This window comes from Phascolarctos cinereus, unplaced genomic scaffold, assembly GCF_003287225.1.
Source record: "Phascolarctos cinereus isolate Bilbo 61053 unplaced genomic scaffold, phaCin_HiC Scaffold_2;HRSCAF=192, whole genome shotgun sequence".
NCBI lineage: Eukaryota > Metazoa > Chordata > Mammalia > Diprotodontia > Phascolarctidae > Phascolarctos > Phascolarctos cinereus.
In genome coordinates this window covers 61,243,934-61,263,981 of record NW_027555625.1, presented here as the reverse complement: position 1 = coordinate 61,263,981, position 20,048 = coordinate 61,243,934, and the positions used below count along the sequence as shown (strand labels likewise).

Below are 20,048 nucleotides of genomic sequence, written 5' to 3'. Positions count from 1 at the left end.
CTGATCAAAAACAAAGATTCCCACATTCAAGTAAACCAAGGTTCTTATCCTGGGATCTGTGAATAATTCTTTAAAAAATTATTTTAGTATCTGTATTTCAATATAATTTATTTATTTTGTGATCCTACAAGGTGTTAGTACAGTTTTAAGCTTTAATAACTTCAAAAGTACAAAGGCTACAAGTTTACAAAAAACATAATGTGAAAGTTTATTTAAATTTCTTGTGTACTTATTTAGTTTTTTGAATTTTGAATAATAAATTTTCTATCATAATTTTAACAAGATGGGTCACTTTGTCATTACATATTGCATGTGTGACACTTTCTGGATGAGACTTTCTCAGACCATCAGAGATCGCCACCTTGGTCTCCAATCTATCTCCATTAAACTTCTTTTCGTAGGGTAGCATCAAAACTGTCATGAATGCATCAAAACCTCATTCTTTGAACGACCTTAAGGCCAAGATCACAAATACAATCCTTTTAGTCACAAAGAAACAGCTGATGAAAGTTTGTACAAAGTTCAAGAATTAGCTACTATACCCTGTAGCACAGGACAGTGGTTATGCTGAATGTAATGAAATATATCAATATCTGAAAATTTTAAATAACTCTTCCAATGTTTTTTGTAAGTTTGTAGCCTTTATACTTCTTCAGTTATTAAAGCTTAAAACCCCCCTAAGCCTTTTGTTCACCCTGCATTTATTTCATCTTATGCATTTAAAAACATTCTGAGAATAGGCCCACAGGTATCACCAAACTACCCAAGGTGGCCATGACACAGAAAAAGTTAAGAACCCCCTGGAATAAACTGAAATGTTCCATATCACCCTGGCCCCCCCCACCTCAACTAGAGACACAACGTGTAATAAATACACATGCAGGCCCAGGCCACTGTCTCTAAATAATAACCAACCTAAGAGGTTCAAGGAAAGGCTCAACGTCATGGCTCAAAGCTCCTCAGCCAGCTTTTAGTCCCAAATTATCTTCCACCCTGCTCTTCCCCCCCCCCCCCGCATGCCTCTGCTCTAGTCAGATACACGTCTTAACCATCTCCCAACCGTCCTCTGCTTGTTTCAGTGCTATGTTCATGACCTTCCCCAGCTATTTAAAAATCTCTATCTTACTATAACAAGGCTTAGTTTAAAGCACTTCTTCAATGCAATCCTATTTAACATCATGGCTGTCTTTTCATTTGTACACAGTAGATCCTCTAAGGAGACCTTATGGACAGGACTAGAAGGTACAAGTAGTTTGCTGCCTGCACTGGCAGAGAAACTGCCCACACTGCTGAGATCAGAAATCCAGCCAAGTTTATATGTACAGCCTTATAGAGTGCTACCACCCTTTGCTCATGTGTAGCCACTTCCCATCTTCATCCTGTCTCCCAGCAGCCATGTACGTTTATTGAAAGTGGAAAGCACGTTTTTAGCATTCTCCATTATCCCTAGTTCAAATAGTAGACCAAGAGACGGTTGAATGAATGAATGAACCTCAAGCCCTCCTCTGATTTGCTACTTGGATTTTATAGCCTCATTCTCCAGAACCTCAGCAGTACACACACACACACACACACACACACACACACACACACACACACACACACACACACACACACACATACACACACACCCCCAAGGTATTAGTCCATAATAAAACCTGACTTCCAATGAGAAGGTAAGTTGTTTGTTTTTTTTTTTAAAAACAGACATTACCCAATCTTCTCTGTAAAGAGCAAAAGTCAAAGAACACCAAAATCACAAACATTCCTTCCTTCAAGCCAAAACACTCAGTCTCCAAAAGGGGAGAGAAAACTCTGGGAAAATCCCCGAGGTCAATCAATCCACAAGTATGTGGTAAGTACTGCTAATGCTAGGCAGCACTGAGTCAGGCACATGAGATACAAACACCAAAATGAAGCAGTCCCTGCTCTCAAGCAGCTTATATACTTTTGGGGCGACTTTGATGTAACACTCAGTTCCACAACAGATGAATCAGCCTCTAGGCTTGGCAATGTTACTGTAAGTGACACAAATACCAGAAAATCTGCTTCGGAATGTCTTAAAGGACCATCCTGGCTCTCCAGAAGCACTTGGGTACATCAAGTCATCATACAGTGCTACCAGTTTGAGCCCTGGAGAAAACAAACATCTCAAGAAAAAACACGGGCTGGTAGTTTCCCAGGAACACAGAAAGTGTTATCTTCGAAACAGAATCAAGCATCATTCATCATCTGGCAAAGAAACCAAGACAAGCACCACAGCTGATCCTTTCTAGCTGTCTTTCCAGAAAGGTAGCAGAGACGACTATCAGTATTTGTAAGAAATGCAAGGCCAGTGGCTCTACACTTGTTCCAGCCCAGCTCTCCCCTTTAGAAGCGGCTATGGATTCCACCTTCTTAATCTGTAGCCACCATAAGGGATAGTTAAACAACCAGAGATCCCTCAATAACCCCATGGAGAACAGGGAATGCTTTGGGGAGGGGGAGCTGTGAACACATTGACGCCTGAGGTTTCCCTGGCACACTTTCTCAGGCAGGGTCATTCAGACCTAGATGTCTAGCCTCTCCAGGAACTGGGATGAACCATCACTAATCACATTCTCCCTTCACACAGGGGTTGTTCTACAAGCATAGCCCAGAATTCACACTGGAGTAAAAGGGCATCCAATCAATCAACAAACACTTGTTAAGAGTCTGTGGTATACCAGCCACTGTTTGAGCTGGGGCAGGGGAGGGGGAGGAGGCTATAAACATAAAAATGGAACAGCCCCCACCTTCAAAGAGCTTACATTCCACAGAGGAGACAATATGCACAACGGGTATACAAATAAAGTTACGTAAAATAAATCTGAGCTAGTTTGAGGGAGAAGGCACCAGAAGCTAGGGAGACAAGGGGATACCTCCTCTCAAGAGGGGCATTTGAGTTGTGCTTTGAAGGAAACTAGTCATAAGGGCAACCTGTGAAAAGGCACAGAAATGGGAAATGAAATGTCATACAGGAGGAATACAGAATAAGGCTAGAAAAGGTAGGGCTTTAAATGAGAGGATTCTGTATTTGATTCTGTAGGTAACTGAGAGCTATTCATGGAAATCCCATGGTGGGGCTTGTACAAAAGCACTTATGAATATCATTTCAGAAGCTTAGTAGAGAATGGTTTGCAGAGGGGAAGAGATATGAAGTTGGGAGCCCAAGATATTGCAACAGTGAAGGCAGGAGGTTACAAGGGGCAGAACTAGAGCAGTGGCTATGTGAATGGAGAGACAGGAACATATGCAAGAGATGCTGTGGAGATATAACAGACGAGGCTCTACAACACTGGACATGTGGGAAGGAAAGTGAGGAGTTGTGAACCCATATGGAGACCACAAGGATGGTGGTGCCCTCTAGAAAACAAAAACAAGACAACTCAGAAGTAGGTTCGGGGAGAAAGAAAATGAGCTGTTTTAGACATGCTGAGCTTGGGCTGCCTACAGACATCCCTTCCAAAATGTCGAACATGTTGGTGAAGCTGTGCAGTTAGTGAAGCAATCCTGGAACCAGAAAGGATACGAGGGTGGATAAATTGATCCAGATGTCATCTGCACAAAGATGACATTCAAGCCACAGGAGCTCCTGAGAATAGAGAGTCCAAGAGAGAACCTTGGGGTATGTCATCCACAATGAAGGGGCATATCCATGAAGATCTAACCAAAGAGCCTGAGAAGTGGTCCAAAAAAGAGGAGAACCAAAACACAGAAGTGTCATGAAGATCCAGAGAAGAGAGACCATCCAGGAGGAAAGATGGATCAACGGGGTCAAATGCTATGGAGAGGTCAAGAAGGATGACGGTTAAGGAAAGGACATCAGATTTGGCAACTAAGAGATCATGGTAACTGGTTACCAGATGGCAAAGAGCTGAAAGAAGAAATGGAGGCAATAAGTACATGAATTACCAAACAGGTGCCTTCATACTATCTCTGGGCCTTGGGTTTAGTTTCATCTCCAGACTAGCAGACTGAAAAAATAAAAGTCTGAGCTAAATATCCAGGCTTTAAGGTGAACAGGGGGCTACCATCAATGCAGACATTCAACCGGAGATGAGACTTGGGTAAAGATAGCTTGAAAACTAAGGGAACCTAGAAAGACTGGCAGAGTTGCAATCTTGAAACTGAACATACATTTATTAAACACCTACCATGTGCTGGGTAGGTGTGCTAATGGGTTTGGGTAAGTGAGACAATCTCCACTCCCCTTATACTCAGTTGCAAAATTAAGACCTCAGTAAATATAATTACTACATAATGATAGTTTATATCTATACAGCACTTCAACGTTTCAAAATGCTTGATTCACAACCACCCTGAGGTCAGGATATAAATATTATTATCCCCATTTTTAAATGGAGAACACTAAGGCTTTAAGAAGTTGTGTGACAGCCTAGATTTGAAGCAAGTTCCCTGACCACACCCTACATTCTATGCTTCCTCAACATCAATGACTGACAGAATCATTCATCAAATGTCAATGCTGCTCCATTGGCCACCAGAAGCCTGCTGCTGGCTCCAGGATGGTCACTAGTGCAAGGTGGAGGGCATTTTTGAAAAAATCAGACAACCCTGATTAGGCAAAAGATCAGACAGTGACCAGAATTTGCCAGCCTCTCTTTAACCCAAAATGTGAGACACACACAGTAAGCAGGTATTGGGAAGAAGAGACTCACTAGCTGGCCACCACTGATTCCATCATGAACTAACTCCTCGCTACCTTCCCTGCCCCAGCACAAAAACTAACTCGTCCATTCAGATAGGCCCCCCCCAATTCTGAACAGAGGCAAAAAGCCAAAACCAAACCCTCTGCCAGGTTCATGCTTTCCTCATCACCTGCCTTCTTGAGCCATCAAAATAAATTACTCACATTCAATTAAACAAATATCATCATTGGACTGCTCTCATTGGGCTGGGTGCTGGGGACACAAAGGTAAAAGTGGCATTCTCACCCCTGAGGAGCTTCATGCTGTTGGAGGATAGGACTGGTAACGAGGCAAGTAAATACAGGATGAATGTGACGGGAGGCAATTGAGAGAGCCAGACAAAGGGCTAAGAAAACTGAAGGAACAAGATAACAACTTGGCTGGGAAGAATTCAGATGAAACTGCAAGTCTGAACCAATACTGACAAAAGGTCCTACTCTGAATTGAGCTCTCAAAGCACATTTACCTCAATGCCCACTCTAAAGAAAGTATACAAATTTCACAATACATGACAGTTTTGACTATCAAATATTTATCAAGTGCAAGGAACAAATGTTAAAAATACACCCAAAGAAGTACAGGCAGAGTCAAACCAGATATGGAAATATCCACTTACCCAGGAGCCTGTAAACCTGAAAAGTCAATGAATGCTCAGGGATCCTGACTGCCCACTATTCTTCCCAAACTCTGAACATCCCTGGTTCCTATCATGTTTTCTGATGGGGAATGGAGAAAGACCTTCCTCTGTCTACCCCAAAGGTGACAAAGTATACCTGAGGCCTCGGTTCCTGTGAAGAAGCTGAAGCCAGTTGAGCTAATGGGTTTGGTCCCCATGTACAAGAGTCCACAGAAACAGATGTCTGTCCACTGCAACACTTATAGTATCACTCCCCTCTGGGTGATACCACAGTTCTAGCTTCCCCATATGTTCTTTGACCATAGGACATTATACCACGAATAATTGTCTACTAGCAGGGTCCTCTTTTTCAAAGTTCTTCACTACCTCACTTTTCTTAATTCCAATTCCTTCCCTCTCCCCTGAGGCAAATATGTTCAATGCCTTCTTAATATGAGGACTGGAAAATGTATTTTAAGTATGTCGACCCAGAGGAAAGAAAAGCAAATGTACCCAAACAAGGATGCTGACAAAGCACTGGATTCAGAGTTAGGAAACCTGTGTTTGAATCCCAGACCTGCTCCATTTACTAACTGTTGGGCAAATCACTTCCATTCTCTAGGCCTCCGTTTACTAAACTGTGAAATGACCTTTTAGGTCCCTTCCAATTCTAACAACCCAGGGATTCCTGTGGAAAAAAGACTGTTAATAGTTGGCATCAAAAAAAGATTGATCCAAAAACGTGACAAAAGCAACACAAAATTATGAAAGTTACAGAGGTAAATATTCCACAGGAAACTGCTAATTGAACCTTAAAATTAAAATCTAAATTAAAATACCAACTTAAAATATTTACCAAATTACAACAAATATTAATTAAAGGCCTACTATGTGTTCAAGGCACTGTGCCACAACATTTCTGATGCTATGGAAATACCCTCTCATGCATTTCTAATTTTCTGACTTCCTACCCACAGTTTTCACTCTTCTGTTTGACACAAAGCTAAAGATTCAAATGATATTTCAGAAGGGAAAAAAGTTGAGGAAGGGCAGCTCTCCTGCCTATTCCTGGAAATTTAGAACTCCTGATCCCGTACAATGTCCACTACAGCTACAGAAGGCAAAGAACATTTCAAGTAAATACTCCCATCAGAGGTGGACATGTGTATCTGAACAAAAGCCTAACCCACAGAAACAGAAACACCAAGTGGTAATGGCCCACCTCGTGGGAGTGTGCAGTTCTCAATGCCTTATGAGAGAAAATGATTCTGGATCTCTTCAACCAAGAGAAAAACACTCCAGAAACTAATCTAAAGCAAAGACTGAAATCAGCAAGCATTAAGGTTAGGAGAAGGCTATGAGCTACAGCAGAAGAAGTCAGAAAACTCTGGTTCAAATACCAGCTCTACCACTTGCTCTCCGTGTGACCCCGAGCAAATCACTGGACATCTCTTTGGATTTCCTCGCTTGAAAATGAGGGAATTCGGTCAGATGATCTCTAAGGTCCTCTCAAGCTCTAAATCTTACAATCCTATTATACCATCTTTTGAGGATTTAGATGGTCTTCTTCACCATCATCTACCCAAACTTAATAGCTACCAAGTAAAAAGTCAGTGGATTAGATTCTATTTAAACCTTTTGTGTGTGTCACAGGAGTCCAGGGAAGCCTCTGGACCCCTTCTCAGAAATATGTCTTTAAATAACAGAAGGAAATTCTCAGTTTCAGTTAGAGGTTAGTGAAAATAAACATTTAATTATTTTCCTATTCAAGTTCACAGCTTCCTTTGAAATCACAGACTCAGGCTAAGAACCACTGATCTAACCAATTTAGAGAAATACAACTTAAATACTAGGCAGTTAGGAGAGAAACTCAAGGATCTGTGATTTTATCAACATGTGGATACCATCACCGTCTCCCACCAACATAGACTAGACTCTTTTACAGTTTAGTGTATCACCTTGGAGACATCTATAGCCAAAAGCCATCATCCCACAAACAACCTGGTGACAAGACTCTCCAAACTTCATCAAGCCAGGGGCAGCTAGGTGGCACAGCAGATAGAGCACCAGCCCTGGATTCAGGAGGACCTGACTTCAAATCCGGCCTCAGACACATAACATATACTAGCTGTGTGACCCTGGGCAAGTCACCTAACACCACTGCCTAGCAAAAACAAAAACAAAAAAACAAAAAACAAAAAAAAGACTTCATCAGGCCAACAGCCAGAAATGTATCACCTGCTTGTACCTCAAGCCTTCACAGCTGGTTAGGTCCTCTAAGATCTCTGCGTTCAACTGTCAGAGAACTGAGGGTCAGGCCCTGCCACGAGGAGAGATGGAAGAGGGCTTTAGGTAAACGCTGACCAAAAATGAGCTTAGGCCCTGGCCAGGGTTTACAAGTCCCACTGTTATTCTTGAGCATTTTGATTTCATGTTCCAAAATGATCATTTAAACTCACAAAAGTACAGAACATGGTACGTGTCCTGCAGACCAGGAGATCAAGTGCCTTGTTCAGTATCAATGTAATTTGTTAGTAAACTTGCCATTGACACTAAACCACGGGCCTGCTGCTGAGCAGCTCGCGGCGGGTCAGGAAGGCTACTGTGTCCTCCACAGAACAAAGCAGCAAGGAAACGGTGTCTCCAAAGGAAACTGTGCTGACACCCTAACAGGCGAGCTTACCTGTGCGGGACCGCTGCACTGTAAAGTGGTTCTCGGCGGCTGAGGGAGCTGCTCTGACTACTAATTAGGAAAGCTAATTCTTTATCTTGGTATCCTCAAAGAATAAACTCTTATCTAGATGAAATCTGATTCCTATTTTCCATTTTTAATCTTTAAGAGCTAGGGAAAGGAGGATACTATGTAGAGAAAGGAAGCCTGTGTCAACCTTTAGAGTTTGCTCTAAGAAAGACAAATGAAATCAGGCTACATGTGCAGGTTTATTTCTCTCAATGCTACACATATGTATACGTCCATGCATGAGAGTCATAAGAATGAGCTCAAAGAAAAGACAGTAGAAGAGGACTTTGTATCCTTAGAGCAAAGAAGGGTTTCTTTCTCCCTCCCTTTCTGCCTCAGAATGCCCGTATCAGCCAAAATTATAGTCTCCATATGTGTTAACCACAATATGAGAACGGAATTTCTTAATAGGACAGATTCACAAAACATATATGTCATAACAGGACATAACATAACAGTGTCCCTAAAATAACAAGATAAGAGAAGTCCCATTATTCAAGATAGTGTCCGATTCAAGGCGCCTGGTCCTTGGCAGAAGAATGTTTCCAACCAGCAAAACCCAGAAGGAGAGCTTGGGTTCACTCAGAGAGCAAAGAGAAGCAGGTCTGTTTTGCCAGAGCACGAAAAGCATTATGGTTGGATAAGCTCAGAATGGGCCAAAAAACATCTTTCTCCCGATTGGCCGACCCAGGTTTTAGGCCTTTCTCAAGTGATAGTGGCTCAGGTTGGTTTGAGGGGCCCCCGACTGGCTTCCACCTGCTATGAGTCAGTAAATAAAAAATGATGAGAACCACCTTTTACCTGTAGTACCTTCTTCCCTTCTCATCTACAAAAATAAATAAATAACTGAGTAGAGAGTGGTGTAGCACAAAGACCACTGATTTAGAGGCATGGGCCAGACTCAAATTCCAGCTGATACTTGCTAGTTGTGTGACTTTAAACATCTAATTTAACCTTTTGGGGCCTCACTTTCCTTATCTGTAAAATGAGGGAATGGGACTGGATTATCTAGAAGCATCTTTCTAGATCTGAATGAAATGATCCCTTAGATCATGACCTGGAAAGCCAACAGTCAGTGGGAAAAGCAAAGGGAAGTCAAATTTCCTGATGACACAAGGGAAATGCAATATGTTATAATAATATAACATAAAGGTGTTTCAAAATGCCTTTCCCTCCTCACTCTCATACCCTTCATTCCCTACAAACCTTAACTGGTAGTAACTGGCCTAATATTTTTGCTTCACACCAGACTACATCCAGTACTATTCCAATGTGGCAACTTCAAAAGGATAATTTCAAAGCATTTGACAAACATTAACAGCCTCAGCCTAGCCCTGATGAATAAACACCCCCACTTTAAAAATGAAGAAACAGAGGCACAAGATGATACAACTTATCCTGAATCACAAAGGAAGACACTGCAAAGTTAGGATAAAGGAAACCTATTTGCAAAAGGCTGTTCTACTGCACATTAATTTATTGAAGAAAAATTCATTTCAAGTTCAAACACTGCATGGGGGCTTATGATGCTAGGCAAAAGACAAGAAGACTTTCCAAAAGCTGGCTCCAGCCCACTTCTCCAGCCTTACTTCACATAACTAGCCTTTCACACTGCCGCCAAACTGGCCCGCCAGCTGGTCCTGAACTTCACCTGCCTGCTACTTCCTATGTTCACACATTTGCACCCACCTTCCCCCGTGCTTGGAACAGCAAAGGCCTTCAAACATATGAGTTGCTAATGCTACAATAGCAGCAGTAGGATTCGGAATCTTCCTCCTCCTTCAGGCTCCACCGAGGGGCCACGACCTACATGGAGCCCTTCTGGGAAAGGACTCTAGTCTTTGTTCTCCAGCATATTAGATATTTCTGTAGACATGTTTTATTCTTCCCCCTTTCCTTTCCACATTTGTTTGTAAGCTCATTTTGAGCAAGGACTCACTGTTTCTTCAAATTTGCATTTCTGGCACCTAGGACAGTACCTAATATAGAGGAAGCACTTAAGATTCATCTATCTTTGCTATTCAATTCCACACACATCAAGTGCCTGGAACGACAAAGATGAAAAACTACACATTCCTGCCCTTGAGGAGCTTACAATAAAACAATAACAAATTTTCTGGATGTCTTTTGTTTTTATATCACAGGCCTTTCTAAAAACACCCTTTCCCCTCACTGAGCTCCCCATTATACAAACAACAGAAAAAAGAAGAGGAAAAACAACCAGTCGCAGACCCAAAGTTCTGTAAGCTCCAGAAGAAGGAGGCAGGCATGTTTCATTATCTGTTTTACTGGTTGTTATAATGATCAAGACTGGCTACTACAATCAAGACACAAACAATCAAACAGGAAATTGGAATTATCCAAGAGGCAGCAAAAGGAACAAGGAAAAAGTCTATTCTATAAGAAACAACCAATTAATGCCAATGTAGGTATAGGAGCACACTATTAAAGCAGCGCTATGTAAATAGCCAAAGAAGCCCCGAGAGCTACGATGCCACAGGACAGGCTGCCAGGAGTTCCTCCTACTCGTTAAGAGTTCATTTCTCTTAGTAGTTAAGTTGCCATTCCATTATCATGGTAGAGAGGTTATTTTTTTTCTACAAACCTTAAGCAATCTCTTCATCCCCACCGCTTAGTCAGTACAGAAGTCAAGGAAAGCATAAGTGGGACGTGAAAAAGAGGCATCAAACATTTCCAGGAAATTCACTGGGTGGAACAGGAACAAGAGGCCTAGGAACCCCACTTGAAAGGATCCACAAGACAAAGAAGGGCACCCCCAGGCCGGGCTGTGAGTCTGTAGAACAAATCCGGTCACAGACTGTTTTAATTCAACAAGCATTAATTAATCACTTACTAGGTGCCCAACACTGTGCTAAGCCTTAAGAATACCTTAGAAAAGAAAGGCAAATATATATTATAAAAAGACAAATTCAGGGTACTCTCAGGGAGACAGCATCAAGGTTAAAGAAGACTAGGACAGGCTCTTGCAGGAGGCGGGCCTTTAGCTGAGACTTGGAAGAAGCTGGGAAAGCCAGGAGATGGAGAGTGAAGAGAGCCTCAGGCACAGTGGACAGCTAATGACAGTACCCAGAGAAGGTTACTGAAGATTTTTAAAACTTCCATGCTCAAAGGTCCTATTGCAACAAAAGCAAAAAAGCTGGTCTAGATGCTCTCTGAGGTCCTGTGTGGTTCTAAATCTATGATTGTGTGTTTCTCTGAGTCACGTGCCACTAGCTGGACTCCATCACCTAACACCTACCATTGCTCGTGATCCCCATAAGCACAGCTCACATCTTTATTGCATTTTAATGTTTACAAAGCTCTTTCCTCACAGCCCCTGTGAGTCAGAGGTAGGATAGGGAAATTACAGCAATAAAGTGACTTGCCCAGCCAGAGTCAAAGCAGGACTCCATTGCAGGCCTCCTGACACTGACGCCAGCCTTCTTTCCACGTGACAGCAGGCTGCTCTTGGGGCAGGTGCTTAAATTTTAGTGAGTTCTAATTAGCCTCACTTTGATTGCAATAAGCTGCCTGGGATAAATGTCAGTACATGGGAAAGGATGTAAAACAGAGAGGTCTCTGGTTCTATGGAGAAAACTCTATGTCTGTCTTACCATGGCCCAGCCAATGTAAGGGAAAAAGACAGACAGACAGAGACAGAGGCAAGAGACAGGGACAGACCAAGAGGCTGAAAAAGTCATGGGAGTACAAAGAGATGGAAAGAAGCTGGAACCAAGCCCCTCACCTTAAAGAAAGCAAGAGCTGGGCATGAGATCACAGCAATAAGCAGAAGAGCCAATCCCCTAGCCTGCTCTCTAGCAGTTTGTTCCAAGGAGGTCTACAACCACTGCAACGAGGAATACCAGCCTTGGAGAGAGAAAAGGCTACATAGTCAGAGGTTGATTTTATTTCAAAGAAAGACGCTTGTGTACACACACACACACCCTTCTAAGAAATTCTTTTTCTGTTCTTCCTACTGGAGTGTCTACATGCTACAGAGTAATACCATCAATTTTTAGGTGATTTTTGCCAAGCAGTTTAAGAGCAGTTTGGGGGTTTCTCTTTTGGGGGGATCTTTTCACATCATGCCTTCCACTTACTATAACAACTCAGGATCTTTATTCTTTGAAATTTAGGGTTATATCATTTTAAGAGAATTCTTCTTCTTTTCATGCCTCACTTTTCATATGTTATTTTGCTTAACTCCTCCTCCCACGTCTACTTCAAGCCCTGCTTACTTCCATCCATCAGAAGATGGACAGGTAACTCAAGCAACAATTGTGGTCTAACACTCCCTTAGTCAGAAAAGTCTCAGACTTTTCACTTTCATCTTTGCAAGTGGAAAAGCTACAGAGCTGCATTAGAAGAAAAGATATCAGTCTGCCATCTGCTCCACTACATACATTTGGATCCTGATTGCTCAGTTGCCAGACTAGTCTTGTAGCTAATTATTTTTCCCTAGCTTTAAACATATACAGATATGTATTTTTTCTCTAGCTATGCTTAACATTGCTTATTATTTATGACAGTTTCCATCACAGTCCTTCTTCAATGCTTCATCATTATACAGGTGACCCTGGGTTCTTTACAGCTCGGCCTGGGCCTTCAAAATTGGAGCCAGCTCTTACCACGTATGTGTCATCGTAGGCACAGCCCAGCTCACTATATGGGGAGAAGTTCAGCACCAGACATGTGGACACCAAAGGATGAATTATTCTGGTGCAGAAGCTATCTCAGGTGTGGAATAGCTGTATTCTTTATCCACATCAAGGTAATCCCCCATCTTTCAAAGTGTGGTTATTGTTGCTCAGTCATTTGCCAGTCTTTGTGACCCCACTTGGGGTTTTCATGGAAAAGACAGTGGTTTGCCATTTCCTTCTCCAGCTCATTTTACAGATGAGGAAACTGAGGCAAACAGAGTTAAATGACTTGCCCAGGATCACACAGCTAGGAAGTCTTTGAGGCCAGTTTTGAATTCAGGGAGATGAGTCTTCCTGACTCTATCCCCTTCTCTACCTAGCTGCCTCTACCTTTAAAAGTACGTCAGTATTTATAACAAACCACCTAGGTTTTTCCAAACTGCTGAAAGGACAAAGACCCAAACCCTGCCCGATTTGATGCTGTTGACAGTAGTTGCCTCGGTGCCCTGTAGCCTACTTGTTAATGCCGTCATGTACTGAAAAACCCCAACAATTCAGTTCCACGTATTCAAGTAACTTAAAGACTTTGATCTTAAACACTGTGGAATTGGCAACATACCTACTGAAGGTCCATGTACCAAGCCCCAGTCTAGTTAATAAAAGCCAATGGGAATTTTTGGTTACTGAGGCGTATCACACTGGAAAAAGGCCCAGGTCACTTGGCTGAAACCATCAACAGTTCAAATTCCACTAATACAAAGCAAACGCAAATTCATTTTTGGAACTGAATCCCGCAAAGATCAAAAATTCCAGATCATTGGCTGGTCCCCAAAATAACATCACAAACCAACGAGTGCATCTCCAATTTGCCATTTTCCCTCCAACCACATTCTAGATTACAGCCCATAGATAGACAGGAATCCTATCATGACTTGATACTCAGAGGATTCCCTTCCCATAATAGATCTAGAGAGCAGAACAAACGTTCTTTCGACTAGTGACTCACCAGGCAGTCTGTTCATGTTGACACCTTGGGCTGAGAGTCCTATTCCCATGTACCTTAAAAAAAAAATAATGTTGGTTAGCATACAATTATCCTTCCCCCTCCTGAAAGCTTCTTGGGGGAAGAGAGGAAGGAGAACGGAAAGAGCAACAAACTAGAGAAAATGGTTAAAGCATCAAGGCTTTTGGGGAGTCTGAATTCTAATTTTCAAATGGAAAGTATCTTTAAGCAGTGGAAGGAGCTAAGGCGATCTATCAAACTGGAAACATCAAGCTCCATTTTCAGGGCTAACAGATTTCAAGTAATCGACAACTAATCTTCATTTTTAAATGCCAGCAAAGGTAGCTCCCGGGAGCTGACAAAAAGGAAAGCCAATAAGAAGTGGTATTGTACTTACTGGCACCGCAATACAGAGGACTGAGTCCCACAGGAAAGTGACTCTGCAGAAGTGACCCAGATTTGACACAGAAAAATAAGGACATAACCTAACTGGATATCGATCGATCACACGATCATGCTTTTTCCACAACCCTCACAGCCTCTGACATGGTTATTACAGGCTCTCTGGCATCCCTACTGTTCCGTACATTCAACAGCCTGAGGTTTAGATAAACCTTCCAATACCCTCTAGGGCCCTTCAGAAGGCTCTAAGAGCAAGGTGATCCTCCCTCATGGGCCCACTCACTATATACAGCATTCAGCTTGATGGGGAGACACTGCTGACATTTTTGCAAAGGCTTAATGAGGATAATACAACTGTGTCCCTTTCCCTTTCAGATATAATAGTCCTTCAGAGTAGCACCCACCTTAGCACACTATCACATGGCTTGTTGATTCACAGAATTTTAGGCTTACTAAGCAACAGTTCCAAAGACCTAGAAAACACAGCTAAGTTTCACTGTTACACCAAGGTTCTGACTTTCTTTTGAGAAAAGTTCCAGAAGAACACAACTACATTTGTAAATGAATTATCTCCCTACTGAATCACCCCACTCTATTAAGTACCTCTCTATTAAGTCATTGTGGCACAGAGGCAACCAGGGGTTCACAAAGACTTCCATAAGAACACAAGCTGTGGCTGAAAGGGCTCTGAGTATGGGACAGATTGCATATGTCCTTCCTCTGAGGATCAACCTAGCCAAGTTCAGTTTGCCCCAAGGATAATGAATGCTTTGGACATAGTCTTCTCCAAGTAAGATTTAACAAGCATTTTACAAACTTGATCTCATTTGAACCTCAAAATAACCTGTGAGGTAGGTAGTGTAACTATTCATTTTACAGATGAAAGAATGAAGTTCAAAGAGGTTCTTCAAAAATTAAAAATGTTCATGAAGCATCTACTATGTGCTAAACATTAGGTATGAAAAACTGACAAAATCTGTAGTCGTGACCCTCAAGAAACATCCAAGCTAAAAGACGGCAAAAGGTTAAATGATTTGTGAAAAGTCACAAAGCTAGTAAGTGGCAGGGCCAGGCCCCCAAAGTCTAGCCTTCTTTCTCTCTCTCCACAAGAACCCCAACAATGCTGCCTGTGGAGCTCACTGAGCAAGAGAAAATGCTTGCCAGGAGAGTTCTATATCATATCTGTATCCCCAGCATCTAGAACAGTGCCTTAAAATGTGAATGTTGACTGGTTGATTCAGGTATGGATGGAATGGACTAGATGGTCGACTATTCCTTTCAACCCTGAGATTGTGTTTCTGTCAAAGGCTGAACACTAAACTACTTCCAGCTAAATTTTACAGTTAAAACTTCCTCATACAGCATTCCTAGAGCATATCTCTCTCACACACGTATATATGCACATGTATATATGGATAAGTATACATGTACACATATACATACTTCTATGTATATATAATAGATGTATATATATATATATATATATATATATATATATATGTCTGTGTGTGTATGTATACATTATACATACACATATATCATTAGTCCTTTAGACAAGCAGACAAGGAAATAATGGATTCACCAAGTCATACACCAGCAAATCTCAACCATTCAAAACACAGTCAACACTAAAAAGAAAGCCAAAAAGGCATCCAAATGGTGACAATATCAACACCATTGTCAAAAATAAAAACAGGCCTCTGAGCATTTTCCTACATGCTGACCCTGTATCACAAAGGCCACAGACTCAGTAAGACCTTCAGATTCTCACTCAGGTTATTTAATCTTGCTTTACAAATAATTCTAACCAGTGTAGTTGTTTAGTTTCATAGCGTATAACGGATTGGAAGCAAGTTAGAGGTGTGAGGAGAGGACACTGCTAGATGCAGGTTCACTGCCCACAGTCTAAAACGATTGCTGATAGACTGAGAAGGAAGAATGTAAAAAGAACCTAAGTCTGAGGCCATTTGAAGGGGATGGAGGGAGGGGATGGGTAGCATGGGAAGCCTTGCATTACAGTACATAATGATAAATACTGTTCATGATGATGCTAAGTCATTAGGAAAAAATTAAATGACATTCATTATATTGCTTAAGACAGCAGAAACTAAAGAAAGATATACACAAAAACTACAATAATATAAATGAAAACTATACTAAGAGGCAGCTAGTCTCAGATTAAAGACTATAACCAATTTTATTTCAGAAGGACAAATGATAAAACACACCTTTCTCCTCTCGGTAAAGAGGCCAACACCTATGCTCTCAGATTCAAATGTATTATTGGTTTGGTTTTGTTTAACTGTTTTTCATTGTTAACAAATGAAGGATCTGAGAAAATCTATTAGAAAATTACTAGTATGTAAAAGGTATCAAAAAACTTTTTAAAAAGGAAGTAGAGGTGTATGCAATACATTTTAGAGAGATCTCCATTCAAAATAGTTAAAATTTTAAAAAGATTTGGCACTCAAAGGAATAAGCTTGAGTTATTTGTAAAATTCACTTCTGTAGGAACACTTCACTGCTCAACAACGCCAGATAAATGAGATATCAATGCAACTCTCTCACCAATCAATTCAAAGGAAGTCTGCAAGGGGCACTAGATTAGCATGCTGTTTTAGAGAATGGCTGGTTAATTACAGGTGAGATAGATGATAACACTGGACAAGACATTAAAGTGAACGTGGCTCCTCTTCTGAAAGGCAAATTGTGCTGTGAGTGAATTGTTTGGCACTCAGAGGATGGATGCCTCCTAAGAACCAAGATCTGGGGGTGAAGGAGGTCTCCCTAAGCTGTCCCAGCTGCTCCAAGAGCCAGAGTCTCATTCGGAGCCAGGATATGACCCAGGGACTAAAAAGTACTATGACCTTACTCAGCATAAGTAAACGAACAAACAAACAAAAAGTCAAAAACCAAACAAGGTCTGACAAGCAATTCTGACAACATGACACTGAATTTAACAAATGCAGAAAGTTAAAGAAAGATAAACAGAATTCGGAGTATTCCCTACTGTAGAAAGACAAGTATGCTTATTTTCTATAGCAGTCCTTGGACTGCAGAATTGGTTTCTTAAAGTCTACAGAATATGCAGATGCTGCAACACCTAACTGGGCCATGCCTCACTCAAATAAGAGATGTAAACATTGCCAACCAATTGCCAGGTTACAAGGGGAAGCTGCTAATGCTGGCAGATTTCCTATTAGGTTTTGGTATGAACCTTTTCCCCCCTCCAAGAAAAATGGTAACACAAATGTTTCTCCAGTCTCTCTGTTCCCGCTAAAAGCAGATAAACTGCTCTACCAGAGAATCCACCAGATAGCTTTCTCTGTGCTGCCCATAGCTGTTCCTTGGGAAGGAAAGGACTATAGACCTATTTCTTTGTCTGAGCAGAATGGTCACAGACAGATTGTTTGGTGATCTCATTCATTCATGAGGGCTCCAGCAGAAACTCTCTTTAGCCACCCCCCAACAACTCCCCAAGTTAAGTCATGCTACCTAGATACAAATTTACTAATGTACCAAATAAGAGAAACCCTTCAGTCTTCATGGTGTCAAAAGAAAAAAGTTTGAAATAAATTAGGTGCTTTTCAAAACATGGATGAAGGCAACATGTCTACTATGGAAGTGTTTTGCATAATGCACATGTATAACCTATATTGAGTTGTTTGCCTTTTCAATGAGGGTGGGTGGGGAGGGAGGAAGAGAGAAAATTTGAAACCTAAAGTTTTAAAAACATACGTTTAAAAAAAATGTTTTCACATGCTACTAGGAAATAAGAAATACAGGAGATGGGGTATAGAAGTCTATCCTGCCCTACAGGAAAATAGAAGGGGAAGGGGGATAGAGATAGAAGAAAGGACAGACTAGGAGAAGGGATATTCAGAAGGCATGCCATCTTGGGGTGGGGGGAGGGGTGAGATGGGGCAAAAATTTGGAACTCAAAAATTTGTGGAAGTGAATGTTGCAAACTAAAAATAAATAAATTTATGTTTATAAAAAAAATTTAAATAAATTTAAATAAATTTTAAAAAAACATGGATGAAGGCTCCAATGCAAAAAAGTGCAGTTGCCATGCATGATTCTTCATTATCAACAAATATTCACTGAACACCTACGTACAAAGCACTGTGCTAGGTGACGGATTCCCTCAGTAACCTGGAACAACAGCCTTTGGAGAAGACATAAGGATTACAGAGATCACAGAAATCACAAGATTTAGATCTACAAGGGACCTTACTTCTATTGCCTCCTTTTGGCATTCAAAGCCTGTCATAACCTTACTACCTACCCTACACATACACTTTGATCCAGGGACAACAATCTCTGGGATCCTTCTTATACAAGGCTGTTTCTCCATGTCTCAGCTCCAGACATTTTCTTGGCTCTAGACATGGCTGTCCTCCAAGCCTCTTCCACTGACTCCTAACCTCCCTATGTTCCCTTCAGTCCCAACAAAATTCCATCTTCTACAGGAAGCCTTTCCCACCTCCTAACCTAGTGCCTTCCCTATGTTATTATTTTCAATTTATCTGTGTATAGCTTGTTTTACACATATTTGTTTGTGATTGTGAACTCCTTGAGGGCAGGAACTGTCTTTTGCTAGTTTTTTTTTAATCTCCAGCAGAGTGCCTGACACATAGTAGGCATTTAATAAATGTTTATCAATGATTAATTTTATAGATGAAGAAACTAAGGTCCATAGAAGTTAAGTAATTTGTCCAAGATTGTTACTGGGGTCATCAATAACTGCCTCCCCTACTTGATCCAAAGCATTTTTAAAATTTAGACTTTCATTCATTCACATCTTTTGTTTTTCTATCCCCTCATCTCCCATTTTATCCCTTCACCCCACCCCCTACCCCCCAGGGAACCGTTCCTTAGAACAAAAAATTTCAAAACAAAAAACAGGAGTAGTAACAATCACCATCAACAATTAGTTGATACAAAGCATTCTGAAAGCCACAATGAAGGAAAGTCAAGGAGCTCTGGATTCAAATCTAGCCTTTGACACATACTGGCAATAAAATACTGAGCAAGTCACTTAATCTCAACACCCTAGGGCAGGAGTGGGGAACCTGCGGGCCTCGAGGCCACATGTGGCCCTCTAGGTCCTCAAGTGAGGCCCTTCGACAGAATCCAAACTTCAAGATGTTCAAATTTCAGTCAAACTTCAAGAAGTTTGGATTCACTCAAAAGGTCACACTTCAGGACCTACAGAGCCACATGTCACCTTCAGGCCCGAAGGTTCCCCATCCCTGCCCTAGGTAAATCTCTATATATATATATATTGGTGCAGCTAAGTAGAGGGAGTTCTTCACCAGGAGTTCCCTAAATCTACAAAAATCACACAGGCATTCTCCATCTTCATCAAAGACTCAGAATCAAAAAGCAGGAATCCTACTATTTTATGATTAAAGATACTAGCAGAAGTATATTAAAAATTAATTTTCTGGAACTTAAGCATAAGTCCTACAGGACCACAGCAGGTGGAAGAGAGAGCAGTTAGTGTGGAAAAGATCCTCAAGGAAGTTCTCTTTATACTCATCCTGTTACCCAGACAAGAGGCCAACAGAATCAACAACGGAAGGCTGGGCAAGAAGGGATTCTGTGCATCTCCACATCACCCACTTAGAACCTTGAAAATGAGGCTTTCATTTTCAATCCATTTCTTCCATCCCACTCAGTATTCTTAATGAAAAAGGAAACAATATAGGTCCTCTTTTTCACTTCAGAGAGCTCTCTAAAATTCTGACTTGTTTAATATCGGCTAAAGTTGGGTGACTAAAAGTCACACTCATGCTAAAGCCTCTGTGCTCCAAACAGATCTGCCAAAAGATGCCCTCAACTGAAGGAAATACGGACTCTATTGTAAGAGTTTCCAAAAGAAGACAGACCTTTACAAACTTTCTACTTTCCT

General features: G+C 41.3%; 1 protein-coding gene across 5 annotated transcripts in view; it reads right to left on the bottom strand.

The window, feature by feature from the left end:
• Window positions 1-20,048, bottom strand: part of RANBP10 (RAN binding protein 10) — a 135,634-nt gene that overhangs the window by 100,540 nt on the left and 15,046 nt on the right. For 4 of the 5 annotated variants that reach the window (XR_002325092.2, XR_002325093.2, XM_020989323.2 and 1 more), the window contains exon 3: window positions 13,733-13,785. The exons of the other annotated variant lie outside the window; for it this stretch is intronic. Coding sequence is in view for 2 of the 4 variants with exons in the window: in XM_020989323.2 (XP_020844982.1) it covers window positions 13,733-13,785 (53 nt within the window). In the remaining 2 variants the exon portion in view is untranslated. The remainder of the gene's footprint in view (window positions 1-13,732; window positions 13,786-20,048) is intronic. 5 annotated transcript variants of the gene reach the window in all.